Below are 20,683 nucleotides of genomic sequence, written 5' to 3' on the forward strand. Positions count from 1 at the left end.
GAAAGAAAGAAAAAAAAAAAGACTCTGGTATCTGCCCTGTCAATCTTGCAAAATTTGTCATAGGAATCAAATGCTATTGAATATAAAGATAGCTAGAAAGATATAGGGACACTACTTGCTTTGAGAGCCTATATTATACCAAACTATTTTATGTGTTTTGTGTATGCACTTCTGTTTGATATAGTAAAAGGCCAAAGACTAAGTCTATACAGTATAACAGAAAAAAATAAGGAGGAGTGGGACTTGAGTTAGTCATTGACTGAAGGGTAAGGTTTAGACAACAGAAGAAAAGTCTGTGCATTTGAACATGATGAACCAAGTTTTGAAGCAATAAAGCTTACAGTAACCGTAGTAAGGGAGTGGAGAATCACTCAAGGGAGCAGAGGGAGAATAGAGCCCTTGACTAAAGATTTTGGATGACTTCTCATAGCCTGGGGGAGCCAGAAAAGGATGTAAATAGAGAGTGACATGTAAACCCTTGTTCTAGGAAAATTAATCTGGTTACCAGTGTGAAATATTTAGAGATAAGAAAGTCTATGGCTATAGTAACAGTCTAAACTTAGCATGGCCACAACAGACTAGTAAGAGATGGATGTTAAGAGATATTCCAAAGAAAAAGAATTTGGTGACTGAATGGCCCCACATTTTAACCCTAGTTAACTGGGAAAATGTTGGTACCATAGATAGCACTAACAAAAGAAGAGACCATGAAAAGAGAGAGCAGTACATGTAGAAAGTGGAAGGTCCACTGGAGAGCTCCAAGCAGATGCCCCAGCCTGTCTAAAGTCTCCACCCAGTACCTGTGTTACTTAGGTTACTAGCACACTTGGAAGCAGTAACCTACCCTTCTCTGAGGACCTTACAGAAAGTACAATTTTATTGGCTCCCTCTGGAAAACACACAAGACTGGAAACCAAGAGTTTGGGGCCACATGTTATATTGGTTTGCACAAATCGTGTGAGTTTTCTCACTTGTCAATAAGAGAGTTGATTAGATTTTTAGGTACAAAAAGTGTATCTTGCCTATGCTTCAATTTTCAGCAAGTTTTTTTTTGTGTGTGTGTGTGTTTTGGTTTTCTTGGTTAGTTTGGGGGCTTGAAATTAGGGTCTAGGTGCTGTCTCTGAGCTTTTATGCTCAAGGCTAGCACTCTAGCACTTTGAGCCACAGCTGTACTTCCGCTTTTTAGGTGGTTAATTGGAGATAAGAGCCTTGTAGACTTTCCTGCCTGGGCTGGCTTTGAACTGGGATCCTCAGATCTGAGCCTCCTGAGTATCTAGGCTTACAGGCATGAGCCACCAGCACCCACCCAGCTCAGTCAATTTTGTATGAGCTATATATAAATAAATATTCCCAGCAGAGCTGCATCCTTTCAGGTGAAAGGTGAGACAGCAGATAAAAGTTTAGCAGTCATCTACATTGAGGCCGTAATTAAAGCCATGATAGAAAACAAAACCTTTATGTGGAATACAATCATAGAGAAAGGCCAAGGTCTGTGCCTGGGGGAACACCTACACTCTGCAGTAGGCAGAAGTGGGGCCATTAAGAGACCTAGAAATTGCTGCCAGTTGGGTAAGAGGAGAATTAGGATAGAGGGCTGTCATGGGATCCAAGGGAGGAGAGTTTCAGTCTGGCAGCATCAAGTGTCAAATGATACAGAGAACAGCAAGTTCATAGACTTAGTAGAGGACAGCTGAGTTAGGTGTTGATTGGGGGAAAGCTACATTGTAATATTGCTTCTAAGTACAACCAAGAGAAAGCAATGGAAGCTAGGCTGCAATGAGGTTAAGGGCCAAGTGGTGGAAAGGAACCAGAAGGACTACTCTGTCAGGAATTATAGGGCAGGCTGGGGATGTCACTAGGTGGAAGAGCATGGGCCTAGCATGCATGAGACATTGGGTTTAACCCCCATTACTGAGGGTTAAAAAAATTATAAAGCAAAAAGAAACGATAACCAGGCTCAGGAGATGTAAAATGTGACACCTGATCAGACTTGTAGAGGACATTATTATAGGGAACAAATACAAGTTGCAAGATAAAAAGGGGGAATAGATGGTACAAGTTTCACAAGTGAACAGCAACCAAAAGCAAAGGCCCACTTTCTGTGACTCAACCCTTGATATCCTAGCTACTTAGGAGCTAGAGACATGGAAGATCACCATTCAAAGCCAGCTCAGGCAGGAAAAATTCAGTCTAATATAACCAGCAAAATGCTAGACTGAAGGTATTGCTCAAGTGGTAGAATATCAAGACTGAGATAAAGCTGATTAAGAGATGATGCTTTGAATTCAAGCCCCAGTACCAAAAAAAAAGCACAAATGAAAAAGTTTTCTTCAAAAAGGAGGTCATATTTTCTAAAATAAAGGGAGGCAATTATTCACTGACAAAAAAGAACTTGAGAACTGGGAGAAAAATGTCTGACAAGCTGTGAGAAACACACTAAGGAGCCAATAAGCAATGACTAAGATGAAAGAATAGTCTGATAACACTGCAAAGGCTTCAGATGGGAGAGGAAATGGTTTTGGTAGAAACTAGGCCAAGTCAAAAAGAGAGTAATACACAGAGAAGGATAGAAACAGATACATTCATGGACTTCATTTTTGTATCCTCATAATGCTAGGCTGCTTTCCTTTGTCTAGTGTACGTCTAGCTGATTCACCTTTGAATAAGGATGTGACCCACTGTCTGAGAGGATCCCCACCTACCCACCCAACTGACAATTGTAGGGTACCCCATAATCCTCTTCAAAACTGGCAACCCCAGTGGCTGTTTCAGCTTTTGTGCCCCTCTAGCAGCAACAGCAGGTTACACATTCATTTACCCACAAACATCAACAGTTCTCATCAAAGGAAAGAACTATGTCAGAGCAGAAGAACCTGCTAGTCTGGGCCAGCTAGAATACATGGGGAAGACACACAAAAGGAAAGGTACTAGTCTGAATCTAAACAACAACAACAAAAAATAATAAACTTAATCCTGTAACCATCCCAAAGGTATTCACTAGAAAAATGACAGCAAGAGTCCCTTTACTTCTCCCATAGGATTTATAGTGTTGCTTCCAAACTGTTAACTTGGTGGCACTCATGCTCACAAACATTCCTACCCCATCTTTCCTGCAGCTCATAGAAATCAAGATTGATATTTGATGGCTGGGAATATGGCCTAGTGGCAATAGTGTTTGCCTCGTATACATGGAGGCCCTGGGTTCGATTCCCCAGCACCACATATATAGAAAACTGCCAGAGGTGGCACTGTGGCTCAAGTGGCAGAGTGCTACCCTTGAACAAAAAGAAGCCAGGGACAGTGCTCAGGCCTTGAGTCCAAGGCCAAGGATTGGCAAAAAAAAAAAAAAAAAAAAAAAAAAAAAAAAAAAAAAAGATCGATATTTGAGACAAAGTTTTCAATCCCAAAGTAGTTGAGTAAAAAAAAAAATACAACTTTAATCAGAAAGGATTTCTCTACCCTCAACACAAATACATACATTAGAAGTAAAAAATACATAGATTTACACAATCACACGGGACAGGTGCATATCCTGGGTTAGGAGCTGAGGAGATGAGCCTTGGGAGCAATTGGAGAGCTTCTCATCTGCACCTCTAGGTGTCCCATAGTCATCTCTCTGGCTACGGTGGGTGGACCAGGAGGTGAGAGGGGGCGGCTCCAATCTGATGACAGAGTTCCTGGCAAGCTGTGACAACGAGGGCCCTCTCCAGATAGTTTCTTAAGATCACCAGGAACAGCAGGAGGCACTGTAGTAGGTGGCACTGGAGTGGCTGGGGCAGAATAGGTGAATGGCTGCATTCCATGTTGGAGGAAAAGGATGACACCAATGCTGGTTCCACTGCCTAAGGGACCATTGCTGAAGGAGGTGGTACCTGGGGAACTTAGAGGGGGATTACAAATCGGAGTGGTGTGAATCCAGGTGAGGTTCATAGCTGGCCATTCAGTAACATGCCAAGGCTGCTTTGGTTTCAAAATGAAATGTCCCAGCTGTGTCTGACCCATCTTCTCCATGGGAGGTGCCGGAGAGGAAGCAGCTGAATCTCTGCGATGGCTGGGAAAATGCTAGATAGTGGGGAAAATGAAAACAAAAACTTATTTTAAAATGTTCATATTGGCTCCACCTGCCTGCTTAGACTCTTGCTTTCCTTGGGAATTCAGTTTGCAATACAAATATACCTTGTTTTGTGTAACAGATAGGTTCTTGCTAGAGTATGATTAAGTAAAAACTTCTAGTCTAGGGATATCATGTATCCAACAAGTAGTTGAGGGCCTACTATGTGTCATGTACCAGATTAGGCACTGAATATTAAGAAATAAAACACTGCTGGGTGATGGTGGCTCATGCCTGTAATCCTAGCTACTAAGGAGGCTGAGATCTGAGGATCATATTTCAAACCCAGCCAGGGCAAGAAAGTCCATGACATTCTTCTCTCCACTAACTACCCAAAACATGCGGAAGTGGAGCTATGGCTCAAGTGGTAGAGTGTTAACCTTGAGCACAAAGCTCAGGGACAGAGCCCAGTCTGAGACTTCAAGCTCCAGAACCAGCAGAAAAAAAGAAAGAGAAAAAAGGTAGGAAGGAAGGAAAGGCAAAGAAAAAAAGAAATAAAACTCTATAGGTTCTGTTTCTAAGGTAATTTACTTTGAATTTCCTTAAAATCCTTTTTGTAATTTTTAGAAATCAATGGTGCTAAGGAATCAATTCCAGGGGTATTTTATATCTATGTTGAGTACAAATTCTCACAATGAGCTACAAACCCCAGCCAGAGAAATCTCTTTTCAATGAAAATAATCATTTATCAATTTCTGTATTTTAAATTGTTTCTGGACTAGGAGGTAGCTCAGTGGTAAAGTGCTTGCCCAGTGAGGACAATGTCTTGGGTTTGACCTAGCACCCAAAAAAAAAGAAAAGACAAAAAAAGTTTAAAAATTTCTCTGTTTTTGAGACAGGATCTTATTATGGAGTCCAAGCTAGCCTAGAACTTGCTATTATATAGCAAGCATACTGGCCTCAGATTTGAGAATCTCCTGCCTCAGCCTCCTGAGTGCATGGATTACAGGAGTATGCTGAGTTGTCTTTATGAGCTAGGGCCTCACTATGTACTTCAAGCTGGCTTGGAACTTGCTATGCTGTCCAAGCTGACCTCAAACTTGTGATCCTCCTGCCTTAGCCTCCTGAGTACTGGTTTTAATTTTTTTTTCTTTCTGTGCTAGGGATTGAAACCCAGGATCTCATATAAGTGTTCTACCAGTGCACTACAAGCATATAGTATATATACATATATATTTGTATGTACATATATAGTATATATATAATTGTACATATATGGTATCAAGTATAATCTAACATGCAGGCAAGATCCTGCTGCTTATTTTTTCAACTTTTTTTTTTGTCTTTTCTTCTTTGGTACTGGGAATTGAACCAGGACATTGCACTTGCTAGGCAAGCAAGTTGCCACTGAGCTACATCCTGGGGCTTGGACTCAGGGCCTGAGCACTGTCCCTGGCTTTTTTTTGCTCAAGGCTAGCACTCTGCCACTTGAGCCACAGTGCCACCTCTGGCCGTTTTCCATATATGTGGTGCTGGGGAATCGAACTGAGAGCTTCATGTGTAGGAGGCAAGCACTCTAGCCACTAGGCCATATCCCCAGCCCCCCCTACTGCTTATTTTTTAACCAGCTACTTTTACAGCACTCAGAAGTATGGTTGACTAAAGGAAAGGTTTTTATTTCCAGAAGTTCACCACTTGTCCCATTTCCTTAATTCCATGTCAATACTTCATTATTATTAATATTATTTGCCAGTCCTGTGGCTTAGACTCAGGGCCTGAGCACTGTCCCTGGCTTCTTTTTGCTCAAGAGTAGTCCTCTACCACTTAAGCCACAGCACCACTTCCGGCCTTTTCTGTTTATGTGGTGCTGAGGAATCGAAGCCAGGGCTTCGTGCATGCTAGGCAAGCACTCTACCACTAAGCCACATTCCCGGCCCAATATCCTATTATTTGAAGGCACAGAAAATAGGTCACCTGAAAATCAGGTATAAGAATCTATCTGATGCTCCTCCCTGTACCTGTCTCATGGATGCCCTCTCCCTCACTCCTAATGATGTGTCTTTTATGACCAGTCCTTGAAACCTAGTAGAGATACTTGGGCAGGAGTGAAAAGATGGACAGAGAAAGAGTTTTGGGGGCAACAGAAAAAAACTGAGGCTGCCTCTTTCAGGAATTATTTAGCCAGGTAAAAGCCTTTCTCTGTCTAGGCAGAAAGCAGATAAGCTACAACATGAGGGACAGGATTAAACTTCATGGAGGTGCACCCAGGTATCCAAACAGAACAGAACAACGACAACAACAAAAAACCATGCAGACAAAACAAGAAAATCCAGAAATTAAGACAATTCAGGAAATTTAGGCATTCCTTTCCTTTCCTCAAAGAAACTTGTAAAAAAAAAAAAAAAAGATCCCGAGAAAATGGAGGGAGAAGCACATTTCTACATGCATATCCCAGCCCTGGATTATTCTTTCACATCTGTCTCTGGTTTTCAAATTCTTACCTTTGTTCTCTGGTGCCTGCTGCTTCTCAGTGATGACTTCTGGGAAGTTATATGAGGAAACCAAGTCTTTAACATTCCTTCAACTTGTAGCAGGGTTCCTAGATAACGCTCCCTATGAAAAGGACATTTTAAGAAAGTCATTATGTGTGAAACAAAACAAAACAAAACATGATTTTACAGCTTTCCTTTTATGAAGTGCTGGGGAAAGAACTAGGAGGACTTACCCCATCTGAGGCTTCTGCAAAACACCTACAATTCGCTGGATCCTGTCCATGGCCACACTCTGCTGGAAACTGCTCAATCCTGGGTGAGGGAGAGAGAAAAAAAGAGTAAGGTTTGCAATCCAAGATGATCAGATATGGAAGGACAGAAGAGTACTAAAATAAATTCACTTAAAGATACTGAGGCAACAAAAAGAACAATCCTAGCCCTAAAGACTTAAAATCATCTGCCTCCCCCTCCCCACCCCCCACCTCATGCAGGCTGAAGGTGTGGCTCAAGTGATATTAGCAAGTATCAGGCCTTGAATCCAAACCCCTAGTATGAGAGAGACAGGGAAAGAGAGTGAAAGAGAGAGATGGGGGTGTGGGGGAGAGAAATTTGAAAAAGATAGAAAAATATCCAAGACATGACAAACTGACAAAAATAGACATATATAGACAAGGGTAGACGACCTTGAGTAGGAGCCCAGAAAAATAACTAATCAAATAATTACCTCTCTCATAGCGGCCCATCTTCAGCCCATTCAGTAGGTCTGTGAGGGGGCGTATGAATCCTTGGAGCTCTTTACACTGTAGAGAAACAGCACAAAGGTTGTGACAACAGCAGTTGCCCACTCCAGTAGTAATGATTCTTAGGTCTTTATCAACCAATTAGGTGTTTAAGCACTGCAGCAGTGTCTCCTTTTCCTGCTTTGTCTTACCTTCTGAGCAAAGAGAAGGTCTCCCTCTGTGGTACAACTCTGGGTGTTCAGACTTGTCTCCAATTCGCCGGGTCTTGATCTTTTGACCCCAGATCCTGACATAGGAGTAGCCAAGCCTCGCTGTTGCAGGTGAGATGCTGTATGTTGGTTACTGGAACCCTTGGTTCGATGCCTTAATCGGATAGGTCCCGGACTGGACCGGGAACCTTCCCTCTGCCCCAAAGTGTCTGGCCTGGGCCCAGGGACTCCCTTGTCCTCCCTCTCACTATCAGAGGGGAAACCACCAAAATCACTGTTCACTGGGGAGGTGGAAAACGGAGAGAGAGAGGAGGAGGAATAAGAAGAAACGCTAGACGGGGAATCCATAGGTCCAGAAGGGGCTGGAGAGCAGCTCCTGTAGTAAGTACCCAAAGATCCGAACCTGCAACTGAAGAGCAAAGTGAGGGGAGTTTGAAATCAAAGTGTAAGGATTTGAAAATGGACTGGGAGACAGGGTGTATTGCACGGGATTAACACCCCCCATTTCCTGTCCGAAACATAAATTTTCAAAAAAAAAAATCATCTCCCTCACCCCCACCCATTACAAAAAAAAACGACAACAAAACTGGTACTGACTCCCTGGCTTCTGCAGAGCAGCTCTTGGCTTGACACAAGCGTCTGATCTTTTATCCTTTGGTTCAGAGTAAATACCTGAATTGTCACCTTCCCATTTGCCCAGTTTCCCTCGGCTATTCCCCAGCCTGCCCCAGATCATACCACCAGCTAGCGGTAAACCTCTACACCGGAACCTAACTAGTATTCCTACGGGAGCCGCCCCTACCCTGACTGGCCTGGCTGCCCCTCTGCCAATCTCACAGGCTCAAGATCTCCACGCTGGTACCTCCGGGTTCGCGCCCGGCCAGGTGATGCAATCCCTCCTAAAGCTAAAAACCTGTGTGTACTCCTCCAAACCCACTCCCTCTGGGTGCAGTCCTCCCCACCGGCTACTTGTCCCCGAGTCTCCTTACCTGTAACGATCAGCTCAGGTCAGGCTCTGTCTCTGGCGGCTTCTCAGTCAGTCTCTCCCCGTCTCGTCTACCCACCTCCGCCTCACTCTCCGTGGGTCCCGCCCCTACCCCCTCCCAGACACGTGCGGCCCTGCACGTGCCTCCCCCTGCGTACACAGACCTCGCGCCCTCATTGGTCGCTTAGCCGGCAACACTTGACTCTCCATACAGAAGTTCACAAGCCATTTGCTACAACGCACAGGGGCTCGGCCAATAGAGAAGCAGCAAGGTGATGATTGGTTAGGAGGAAAGCATTCCGTGCCCCGCCCCTACATGCGGCTCCGGGAGAGGACCCGGTGATGTTGGGGGGGCGGAGGGGGAGGGAGTATTGCAAAAAGAGTGAGGCAAAAAAACAAACAAAAAAAAGAAGTAGAAGGAGGAGGGAAAGGGCAGAACCCGTGGCCTTAAATAGACTGGTGATGTTTGGGAGACGCCAGGCTCCAGAGAATGGCCGCACGACTGGAGGCGCGTGCCTGGGGACGTGGGATCTCCGGTTCCGCCTCTCGGGGTTTCTGCCCCCCCTCCCCTCCGAGCGCCTCCGCTCACGAGCGCCACACGTGGAAGCCGTCAGCGACTTGTGTCTGCAACGTGTGTGAGAGCATGGGCGGGAGGCACGGTGTATCCGCTCCTGGTCGCGGCGGCCCAGCCCCTCGTGACTCCCCGGTCTCCGTTTCACCCTCCCTTCCTCTCCTCCAAGTTGGGTGCCTCTTGCCCCGCTGGGTGAGGAGGGTGGGGACGGCGGCCGAGAACACCGCGTCCTCTCCCGGGCTCCCGCTGGGGCGGCTCCTCCAGCCCTGGTCTTACGTAACCTGCCACGCACGTTACCAGCTCTGATGCCAGCCCGCCAAGACTCTAGAGGTCAAAGCCGAACTCGGTGGTTCCCGACTCTTCTGCCGGGGCTTTGCAGACCCTCTGCATCCTCAGATTCCGAGCAGCACAGGGAGTCAGAGTAGGTAGGGTTAAGATTCCCTTGGTCAACTAAGTTATGGCTTTGTCCAGCTTCCGTTCCTGTATTTGATCCTGTAGAAGATTCCAAGAACTTTGAAGGAAGAAGAAGGCGAGACTAAAATTTGGGAACTCTCAAACAGTGACGGAGATGTTAACTGTACGTTGTCTGTTGCAGTGTTTGAAGAGAACGGTGGGGAGAAAAGGAAGCCGGATCCGGGGGCAGTGTAGACCCGTGGACGCTATGACGTGGGGACGAGCCGCTAGGGGGCAGCCTAATGCCGATTAGGGCCTACAGGATACTGAAGAATTAGAGACAACTAAAAGTATGTGCTTGTCATAATTACTGAATGCAAAAGGTGCTTTGTCGGACAAGGACATGAATAGGGAATGAGAATGTGCATGAACTATTTTAAGTATGTTCTAATATCTAACATCTTACCTATGTTTATGGATGTATTTATTTTTATAAAAACAAGGGTTATCAAAAAGTTTCCCCAACATAATGTCTCAATACCATATATAACAAACTAGAACTAAAGAGCGTAAAATGACTCTGAATAGACTTGTTTTCTGAGGGTGTTCTACAAGTTGGCACACAATTCTAGCTTATTCACGGCCCATAATTTCCTCTCATCAATTATGTCTTATTTCCCTTTCTCACATCCCCTTCCTTCCCCCAAGGCCTGGAGATCTGTTTAGTGTTGTGACTTGAGACCCTCATGAAGTAGACAGTAACGAAGTTATTTCATTTTTTAAAAAAATTTTATTTTCCAACTTCTTGCTAAAGCTTCATCCAAAGAGTCAAAGCAGCTTTTTCTCACCTAAAAGGGCACCGGAAGAGGGGGGGGGGAGAGGAAATAATGGAAACAGATCAGGGAATCTATGAAGCTTCTCTGTGAGTCCCAATTCTATGCAAATACTTCCATGGACTATGTTTTATCCCATGTTCTCATGTTTAGCTTCCTGAGAAAGATCTGTCTCCTCCATTCCTCATTCCTTTCTCCTCTAGCTCAATGTCTTTCTGTTCTATAGCTAAGAAGACTCTCAACTTACATTTCTTATATACTACAGCTTCCTCTTGCCTCCTCCTTTCCCTTAGTCTCTCCCAAGAGATAAGCAACCTCCACCCACTTCTGACTCTGAACTTTGACTCCTTAACTCCATCACATTACAGAACCTGCCTATTTTGCCCTCTGACACCTGCCATGCCTTCAAACCCAGACAGAATAGAACCACCTCTGATTGCTCAAAGGCATACGGGAAGCCTGGAGAAGTTCCTCTATTTCACTTGCTTCTGCTTTAGGAGGTCCTGAAAACTTCTCAGCTCAGAAAAAATTACTGAATTTTCTCACATTTGCCAAACCTCTTTAAGATTAGATAATGAAGAGATTTTTCTTTCTAAAGGTGATTCTTCTTTCATTAAGCAGCTGAGAAGTAACCAGGCTGGAAATGCTAGCCAAAGATAACTGGTAAGAATTACTTCAGACTCACCCCCCCCATCCCCAGTACTGCCACTCTTACCTCCTACATGAAATACATCCCCCCTTGGAGGAGGGCCCAGGACAGCAGAAGGGAAACAGGACTCTGCAGACTGGACACAGCATCATTCTGGTCTGGACTCTGCCAAAATACAGACATCCCCCCACAAAAGACCAGAATCATCCTACTGGTTTCCCCTCCCCCTCCAAAAGGATAGCTTCCTCTTTCCATTAAGCCTGTCTTCCTTTAATTATATCTTCCTTTAATTATATCTAATTAAAATCTATTATGGGTGTGACAAGGTACTGTATGATAGATATGAGTAAGAGTAAGACATGGCTCCTGTCCACAAGGTCCTGTTCCCTGCAATTAATAGGAAACCTCCCACATACTGTGAAAACATGAATCTGTCCCTATTGTCATACTTCTGCTTTCCATTTCTTCTGGCTCCTCCCATCTGTGTTCAACTATATGCAGGCTGCTCTTTGGTCCTGTTGTTCAGCTGTTGCTATTCTTTTTTCATATCAAGTTTTTCGGATGGTTGATCTCCACTTGTCTCCATTTCCTTAATGTACCCATGTTCTCTCTATTTTGTTTTGTTTCGTGGCTCCAAATGGAATTCAGGGTCATGTGCATATTAAGTAAGCACTCTACCACTGAGCTAATTTCCAGCCCTGCCCTTTTAGCATACATTAGTTATACAAGTGGATTTTGTTGGGGAATTTCCACATGTTAGCCCTGTTTTGTTTTTTTGAAACAGTATAATGAGACTTTGAACTTGAGATACTCCAGTCTCCACCTTTCAAGTGCTGGCATTATAGGCATGTGCTACTTCAACTGGATCGTAGGTTTTTGAACAAAATCTTAACTTTCTCTAATCATTCTATTGAAACTAGTTTCTTGGAGGTTACTGATGATTTTTTAATCCTTTGACTCTTGGTAGCTTTTAATTATCTTAAGCTTCCTCTTCCAGACCTTACAGTACAAACTGCCACCCCCCCCCCCCCCGCCCCAATCAGTCCTCCTCAATTCCCCAGGTTGACCCTTCCTCCTTTTGTGAATGACAGGCTTCGCTTTTCATGACCTTTTGATCTGTGTTTACTGCTTCTGTTGAGCTCATTTCTTTCGTAACTGTGCTTTTGCACTTGGAACCCTACGTGACCTAGTTCTGTTGCCTTTAGGACACCCTTATAGGGCTGGCAACACAAATTCAGCTTGGTTAATGCCAAATTTATAACTTCCCTTCTAAACCAGTCTGGTCTCCTATAGTTCCTATTTTGGTTAACCATCTTCCCAAATATGTTTAAAACTTATAAATTATATTAACTGTCTCTTCATTCCTTATATGAAATTATAAAAAAAGAAATTATCACTGAATCAAGGCATTTTCTTTTAAAAAATAGTTCTTATTTTACTCCTCTCAATTCATGTTACTTCCTTAGTCCAAGACTTTAACAGATTATTCCTGAAACAATACAAATATCATGAATGTCTCTCTAATAAATTGCATTTTATTTGTGTGTGTGTGTGTGTGTGTGTGTGTGTGTGTGTGTATGCGTGTGTATGCGCCTCTCCTGGGACTTGAACTGTGGGCTGAACTTTTGTGCTAAAGGCTAGGGCTCTACCACTTGAACCACAGCTCTATTTCCTGTTTTTTGGTAGTTAGTTGGAGATAAGAATCTCACAGACATTCCTGCCTCACCTGGTTTCAAACCATGATCCTCAAATCTCAGCCTCTAGAGTAGCTAGGATTACAAGCATGAACCATCAGCTCTCAGCCACTAAATTGCATCTTACATCCAAACAGATGAAGACTTTTTTTGTTTTTCTCAAATGCACTTCATTGTGGCATTACCATGTTGAAGGATGTAATTAAGTTCCCTATTGCTTATAAATCCAAACTTTAGTCTGATATTTTAGACTTTAATTTAGCTCATTTTGCCACATATGAGGTGGCAAATATGAAAGTTTCATAATTTTTTAAGACAAGGTCGCACTATGTAGCTCCAGTTGGCCTAGAAATCATGATGTAGCCAAAGTCCTATTTTAATTTTTACTGTTCACCTCCATAGACTCTTTTCTCAATCTTACCCTATTCATTAAACATACTATGCTTGTTCTAGCCACTCACTTATACCTATCTTTAACTCTTTAATTATATTTGAATGCTCTCATAGCTCTTCACCAACCAAAAGATTACTTATTCTTCAAGTTGTATCTAAACCACAATCACACTGGACACTGGTGGCTCACATCTATAATCCTACCTATTCAGGAGGCTGAGAACTGAGGATTGCAGTCCAAAGCCAAGTCCCTGAGACTCTCATCTCCAATCAACTACTCAAAAAACAAACAAACAAAAAAAAGCCAAAAGTAGAGGTATGACTCAAGTGAAGTATGGCTCAAGCTCAAGGATAGCGCCCAGGTCCTGAATTCAAGTCCTAGTACTGACAAGAAAGAAAGAAGGAAGGAAGGAAGGAAAGAAAGAAAGAAAAAAGAAAAGAAAAGAGAGGGGGGCGGGAGGGAGGGAGGGAGGGAAAGGGTGGGAGGGAGGAGCACAATCACCTCCTAAAACATTTGAGACTACTCTACCCTGCCTGTCCAACACTGGCTAGGACAGTTGCCATATCATATGCACCCGACCTTATATGTAATTTAAAATGCTAACGTACCTTTTCATTTTGTTCTAAGTAGTTCATAAATGTAAATATTTTTTTAAAAAATTCCTTGGCAGCAACAAGCTCCTAGAGTTCTTGTTTTGTTTTGCTTTGTTTGCCAGTCCTGAGGTTTGGACTCAGGGCCTGAGCACTGTCCCTGGCTTCTTTTTGCTCAAGGCTAGCACTCTGCCACTTGAGCCACAGCGCCACTTCTGGCCATTTTCTATATCTGTGGTGCTGAGGAATTGAACCCAGGGCTTCATGTATACAAAGCGAATACTTTACCACTAGGCCATATTCCCAGCCCCATCTCCTAGAGTTCTTTTTTTTTTTCTCAAGGCTAGCACTCTACCACTTGAGCCACAGTGCCACTTCTGGCTTTCTCCGTGTATGTGGTGCTGGGGAATCGAACCCAGGGCTTCATGCATGCTAGGCGAGCATTCTACCACTAGGCCACATTCCCAGGCCTCCTAGAGTTCTTTTGCATCAAGGTCAACATCCTTGGAAGCCTTAAGCATAAATTACATGCACATTGAGTTCTAGTAAACTGAAACTTAACTATGAATCTTCCCACTGTTTTGTATATAGGCTAAGTATTAGAGCTCAGTGAGAGATGTGATGGCTAAGTTGAGATGAACACCTGCATTGTGGTATTAACAGTTTGTTTCTCCTTTCCACCAAAGCCTGGCATTTCAGCCCTTTCCTCCATGTCACCAGCCCTTCTTTTGGAGGTAAGATGTCTTATCTCACTCTCCACCATGCTCATCCCCATTCAACTCACTGTTTCCGTGATTACTGGTTTCGTGGTTACAGGCTTCTGGTGGTCTGGACGTTCTGTTTCAAGACTAAGGGTAGTTTCTATTGCTTGTGTTGTTACCTCCTTATCCCTCCTATTCTGCCCTCAGAACAGAATTGGGAAAAACACAATTAGCATCATCATCCACCATTCCAACATTCCCACAGGTTCTCTGTTTAGAGTTCCCCCCTTCATCTCTGCCCTCACTAACAACCTCTCCCTCCACCCACTCCTGCACACATTTAAGCCTAGGGATTGGCCCTGCTCTGTGCTTACATCCCTGGCTGTCCTTCTTTCTTAATATTTTAGTAAAACTATTGGTTCTGGCTTCCTTCTCCTTCCCAGCTATGGTTAACAAATCTATTTTGGGACTCATTTCCTAGGTGTTTTCCCATCTACTCACTTTTCTTTTTGTTAATCAGTTACAGTTCAACATTGTCCACTTTCTTTTTGAATGTTACTTATTCTGGCCCTCTTAAACGTAGAGGTCACTCACCAACCTGTCCTCGGACTCAAACATGGAGTAGTCAAGGGTAAAATTTATACCAAAGTCATCTGGGGAGGAGAAAAATAATCACTTGTAACAAAAGATAAAGGAAACTCTAGGCTTGGAACATGGCTTAGTGGCAGAGTGCTTGCCTAGCATGCATGAAGCCCTGGGTTTTTTTTATTTTTTTGGTTTTTTTTTTTTGCCAGTCCTGGGGCTTGGACTTAGGGCCTGAGCACTGTCCCTGGTTTCCTTTTGCTCAAGGCTAGCACTCTGCCACAGCGCCCCTTCTGGCTTTTTCTATCTATGCGGTGCTGAGGAATAGAACCCAGGGCTCATGCATATGAGGTGAGCGCTTTACCACTAGGCCATATTCCCAACCCGAAGCCCTGGATTTGATTCCTCAATATCACATACACAGGAAAAGCCAGAAATGGCGATGTGGCTCAAGAGGACAGCCCTGAGCAAAAAAAGAGGTTTAGGGACAGTGCTCAGAACCTGAGTTCAAGCCCAGGACTGGCAAAAAAAAAAAAAAAAAAAAAAAAAAAAAGGACACTTAGTTCCAGAATAATGTAAATAAATTGCTCAAAATAATCCAAATTGTTCAAGGTATAAAATGTATTGGTATGGGGCTGGGAATATGGCCTAGTGGCAAGAGTGCTTGCCTCCTACACATGAAGCTCTCAGTTCGATTCCCCAGCACCACATATATGGAAAACAGCCAGAAGGGGCGCTGTGGCTCAGGTGGCAGAGTGCTAGCCTTGAGCGGGAAGAAGCCAGGGAAGGTGCTCAGGCCCTGAGTCCAAGGCCCAGGACTGGCAAAAATAATAATAATAAAAATAAAATAAAATAAAATAAAATGTATTGGTATGATCTACTTCTAATTAAAATGTTTGTGAATGTTTATGTATATATTTATGTTTTTAACCTGGTACATAAAATAATTTACAAACTGGAAACTTTCCAAAATTAGTAACCATTTTCCACAGAATTAAAAATCACTAGGGGGGCTGGGACTATGGTCTAGTGGTAAAGTGTTCACCTCATATACATGAAGCCCTAGGATCCATTCCTCAGCACCACATATATAGAAAAAAGCTGGAAGTGGAGCTGTGGGCTCAAGAGGTAGAGTACTAGCCTTGAGCAAAAAGAAGCCAGGGACAGTGCTCAGGACTGGCAACAAAAACAAAACAAATAAAAAAATAAGAATTTTAAAAATCACTAGGTTAGCCAGGTATAGTGGCATATACCTGTAATCCTAGCTACTCACGAAGTAGAAGCAGGAGGGTCTTGCGTTTGAATCTAAATGGGACAAATTTAATAAACAAAGCACAAAAATAAGAAAATATAAGCCGAGTAAGGTGCTTAAGCCTGGAATTGTAGCTACTTGGGAAGTGAAAATAGGGGCTTTGAGGCTAGTCGGGGTATAAACATTTGGCAATACTCTATCTCAAACAATGGCTGGGGGGCTGGGGATATGGCCTAGTGGCAAGAGTGCTTGCCTCGTATACATGAGGCCCTGGGTTCGATTCCCCAGCACCACATATACAGAAAATGGCCAGAAGTGGCGCTGTGGCTCAAGTGGCAGAGTGCTAGCCTTGAGCAAAAAGAAGCCAGGGACAGTGCTCAGGCCCTGAGTCCAAGCCCCAGGACTGGCAAAAAAAAAAAAAAAAAAAAAGAATAAAAAAAAAAAAAAAACAATGGCTGGGTGCAACGGTGCACACCTGTCATTCCCAGTGACACAAGGATACCAGGCATAAAGCAAGGCCCTACCTTAAAAACAACCAAGGCAGCCAGGCACCAGAGGCTCATGCCTATAATCCTAGTGACTCAGGAGGCTGAACTCTGAGGATTGTGGGTTGAAACCAGCCCAGATCACCAAAGTCTGTGAGATTATCTCCAATCCAATTAACCACCTAAAAAACCAGGAGTGGAAGTGTGTGGTTCAAGTAGTCGAATGCTAGCCATGAGAAAAAAAAAAAAAAGCTCAGGCACAGCACCTAGGCCCCAAGTTCAAGTCCCAGGACTGGCACCCAAGGCAAAAAGTGGGACCGTGAGTCAAGTAGTACAGCATGTGCCTAGCAAGCTTGAGGACCTGAGTTCATTCCCTAGTACCTCCAAACATAAAAAAATACAGTTCTGGGGACACAGCACAAGTGACAGAGCACTTGCTAAATACATGCAAGGTCTTGGGTTCAAACTCCAGTACCTTAAAAAGAAAAAAATCACTAGCTTGAGTAATAATACCATGGCTCTTGATAGTTTGTGTTTATAGCTGGATTTCTCTGACTCAGTTGATTTGTTGCAAAATGAAGGGCAGTATCAGAGCTAACTACTCCCAAAGTCTCCACCCACTAAGGGTCAGAGCTTTTCACAGACTCACCATAATTAGGAGTGATTGTGTCATAATAGGTCACCTGATAATAATCACTTACTCCCAGTCCTTCTTCATACTGTGGTACTTGTCCTATGGGGAAGGGAGCAAGGACTATAAGTCAAGGGACAGCTGGAAAATAAGGACATGGAGTTGATTCTAGCTCTACTAGTTTTCCTTCTTTCTGTCTCCCCTCCAAGAGTCCTGTCATTTCTCAGCCTCCATTGCTCCCACTATCCTGGGCTCCCTATTTACAATTAGGCCAGTATACTCTTTCAATCCAGGAACTCCTTGGACAGAAAACAAATCCCTTTACATACAATAAAAAACCCAAAGGGAGTGCTAAGTCTCAAAAAAGGTAGGAAGAAGACAGAAATGGAAACTAAGAACACCAACTTTTCTATTCAGTAACCTTCAGAATTTATTGTATTTGTAAGAGATCTTCTCTTATCAGTGTCTTTCCTAAACAACTCATGCTGTCAGGCCTTTAGATTTGGGATTTAGTCCCAGCTTCACGTGTAACAAGCAGTGAACAAGCCACTTAACCTCCTGTTCTTTTAAAAGGAGTCAGCTGGACTATATGAAACATCACCATTAGTTTTTCTTCCCTGCCAAAACTGAAAATATGTGGCTTTGATGATTGAATGCAGAATTTCAGGTCTCCTGCTAAGCACTTCTCTGAGCTTCTTGAACGCTCTTCCCCCAACCCCAAGCTAATGACATAAGAATCCAGAGGAAAAGGGAAACAATGGGAGACACCTGGCAGACTGGAAACAAAGGAGGGAAGGAGCCAAGCTGCTCTTGGGACCCTGCCCCTGAAGACAAGCAGTTTTTGCACTGTGCCATCGTCCAATCCACACCTATGACTAATAGAATTTTTTCCCTCCAACTCTCTGGGAAAGGACAAACCCTGTCTTCTCTCACTGGTTTCAGACTGTCCCAACTTCTATCCTTCTCATGCTGGTCTCTTTCTTTTTCAACTTTTCTGTAATGAAAAAATTGAGTCTTGCTAAATGTCTTCCCTTTGGGGCTCCATCTTCCATAAGCCTTCGCTTTGTTGACAGGACTCTGTTTTCCTTCGTTTCCTGGCTTTACCCTTTGATATCCCCGCTCTGCCCCCAATCTGAGCTCTGGCACAGATAGAGAAGGCTTGAGAGGGCTTTACCCTCCACTGTACTCACTGGAATGCACTTCTCACTGAGTCTCCTCCACTTTTCGTTCTCTCCCATCCCACTGATGGTAGGCAATGTGGCTCAAAAGCTCAGGGAAAGATGGAGACTTACCCAAGATAAGTGGCACCGCAAGGATGGCTACAAAGAAGACATCCATTCTGGACTTTGTATTATCGCTGTGAAAGTAAAAAGAGGAAATTACACAGTTTCCCATCAAACTTACCCCGCCTCCTCTGCTTCTCTAAGCTGGGGGGGAGCTTCAGCCCTTCTTTTCTCTGGGGACCAGAGTTCTCCGCCTACTTGCTGACAAGAACATCAGTTACTACCAATCGTCCTTCTCCAGAACTGGCTGGATTGAGAGAGGCAAAAGTCAGTTTTGATGCAAACTTGACGCAATACTGGAGTCTTGAGCACTGGTCAGGATGCTTCCATTCTGTCGACCTTACTGGGAAAAGATCTGCTTGGTGACTTTCTGTGAAAATTGATTTCTTAGAGCCTTTCCAGAATTTCCTGCACAAATTCCCTCCCAACCCTAGATTAGGTATATTCAGGAATTGTCATGCTGCTAACCCAAGTCAACCAAGAAGCCTAGTCTTTCCCCAGCTTTTATTGTTCTTTCTCAGTCCTGGAATTAAAAAAAAAATACCAAAAAAAAAAAACAAACCCTCATTCTTCCTCTTGCTTTCTTTAACTTACCATCACTATCCAGGATTGCCTGGCTTTCTGAGGCTTAAACCTAGTCTCTTTCATCGTGGTGGAAATCTTCAGAGGAAAGGGTGTGAGCATTTATTCCTGACTGAAAATAGCCCCTCTCCTCTGCCCATGTTGGCAGAGGATCAAGACAGGAAGCCCATCACTGCGTGACTCTCAAAGCACCTACTGTGTCGCTGCTGGTAAAAATCTGCTAAGGTTAGTTGCTTTCTTGGTGGTCAGTGCTGACCTTATCTCACCTGTCTTCTCAACTTCCTGGACCCAGAAAAGAAGAAAAGAGGAAGTTAATAGTATCTTTCCCATGGGCAGGTGCCATGCCCCACCCCCCATTTTCAATGATTTGGCTTTCCCTTTAGGCCTACAATTTTTTTCATTCAATTCAACTCAGTTCAAAAATAGTAACATACAGGGCTAGGAATGTGGCCTAGTGATAGAGAGCATGCCTAGCATGCATGAAGCCTTGGGTTCAATTCCTCAGCAGCACATACACAGAAAAAGCTGGAAGTGGCACTGTGGCTCAAGTGGTAGAGTGCTAGCCTTAAGCAGAAAGAAGCCAGGCACAGTGCTTAGGTCCTGAGTTCAAGCACCAGGTCTGGCAAAAAAAATCCTCAAAAAATAGTAACATAGGGTTGGGAATCTGGCTTAGTGGTAGAGTGTTTGCCTTACCTGCATGAAGCCCAGGGTTCGAGTCCTCAGTACCATATACACAGAAAAGGCCAGAAGTGGCACTGTGCTGTAACATACATGCTAGGCACAGTGTGCTAGGACCAGCTGGCTAAGCCATTCAGCTCACAGGCAAGGGGATATGAAAAGAGCACACATACACACATATATAGAACAAATAAATGCCTGGTCAACATCCACCATGAGCAAGGCACTATGCAAGTCTCTGCGGAGTGACTCATAAACAAAGTTTAGAGCCTGCTCTTTGGTTTGCAGCTGTTAGCTGCTCTGTTAACAGTGAAAAGGGAGAGAAACATGAGTTGTCTTTTCCCTACTCCTCCTGACTCTGCCTGTTGAGCTAAGAACCAGGTCATACTGGAGTCTTGAGCACTGGCCAGGATGCTTCCATTCTGTCGACCTTACTGGGGAAAGATCTGCTTGGTGACTTTCTGTGAAAATTGATTTCTTAGATCCTTTCCAGGATTTCCTGCACAAAGGTAGAAAATACCTATATGAGTGTACATATATGTATTGGACCATAAGTTGCTTTCAGGAAGTCTGGGTCTATTTGAACAATTTCTATAGTTTGTCTTTTTTTAAATTTCTTTTCTTTTTATTTATTTATTTATTTTTTGGCCAGTCCTGGGCCTTGGACTCAGGGCCTGAGCACTGTCCCTGGCTTCCTTTTTGCTCAAGGCTAGCACTCTGCCACTTGAGCCACAGTGCCACTTCTGACTGTTTTCTGTATATGTAGTGCTGGGGAATTGAACCCAGGGCTTCATGTATAGGAGGCAAACACTCTTGCCACTAGGCCATATTTCCAGGCCCCTTCTTTTTCTTTTCTGTCCTTTTTTTTTTTTTTTTTTTTTTTTTGCC

At 43.7% G+C, this 20,683-nt stretch overlaps 2 protein-coding genes across 4 annotated transcripts; both read right to left on the reverse strand.

The window, feature by feature from the left end:
• Nucleotides 1-3,386: 3,386 nt before the first annotated feature.
• Ciart (circadian associated repressor of transcription) lies at nt 3,387-9,165 on the reverse strand. 2 transcript variants are annotated; one of them, XM_048356505.1, is made up of 6 exons: nt 8,482-9,165; nt 7,475-7,901; nt 7,268-7,343; nt 6,777-6,855; nt 6,553-6,664; nt 3,387-4,062 (listed from the first exon to the last, which is right to left on the reverse strand). In XM_048356505.1, exons 2-6 carry the CDS (start codon nt 7,838-7,840, stop codon nt 3,538-3,540), a joined length of 1,158 nt encoding a protein of 385 aa, XP_048212462.1. In that variant the 5' UTR covers nt 7,841-7,901; nt 8,482-9,165; the 3' UTR covers nt 3,387-3,537. The 2 variants fall into 2 exon arrangements, with proteins under 2 accessions (XP_048212462.1, XP_048212463.1); XM_048356506.1 differs by having other exon boundaries at nt 3,389-4,050; nt 8,482-8,809.
• A 1,058-nt stretch (nt 9,166-10,223) lies between these two features.
• On the reverse strand, nt 10,224-19,138 carry C11H1orf54 (chromosome 11 C1orf54 homolog). Of its 2 annotated transcripts, none has more exons than XM_048356508.1 (6): nt 18,545-19,138; nt 17,271-17,354; nt 14,897-14,955; nt 14,386-14,499; nt 10,990-11,088; nt 10,224-10,289 (listed from the first exon to the last, which is right to left on the reverse strand). In XM_048356508.1, the coding sequence occupies exons 1-5, from the start codon at nt 18,645-18,647 to the stop codon at nt 10,993-10,995; spliced, it is 456 nt and encodes a 151-aa protein (XP_048212465.1). In that variant the 5' UTR covers nt 18,648-19,138; the 3' UTR covers nt 10,224-10,289; nt 10,990-10,992. The 2 variants fall into 2 exon arrangements, with proteins under 2 accessions (XP_048212465.1, XP_048212464.1); XM_048356507.1 differs by having other exon boundaries at nt 10,990-11,091; nt 18,545-19,137.
• Between the last annotated feature and the right edge of the window lie 1,545 nt (nt 19,139-20,683).

Source organism: Perognathus longimembris, chromosome 11 (assembly GCF_023159225.1).
Source record: "Perognathus longimembris pacificus isolate PPM17 chromosome 11, ASM2315922v1, whole genome shotgun sequence".
Classification (NCBI taxonomy): Eukaryota; Metazoa; Chordata; class Mammalia; order Rodentia; family Heteromyidae; genus Perognathus; species Perognathus longimembris.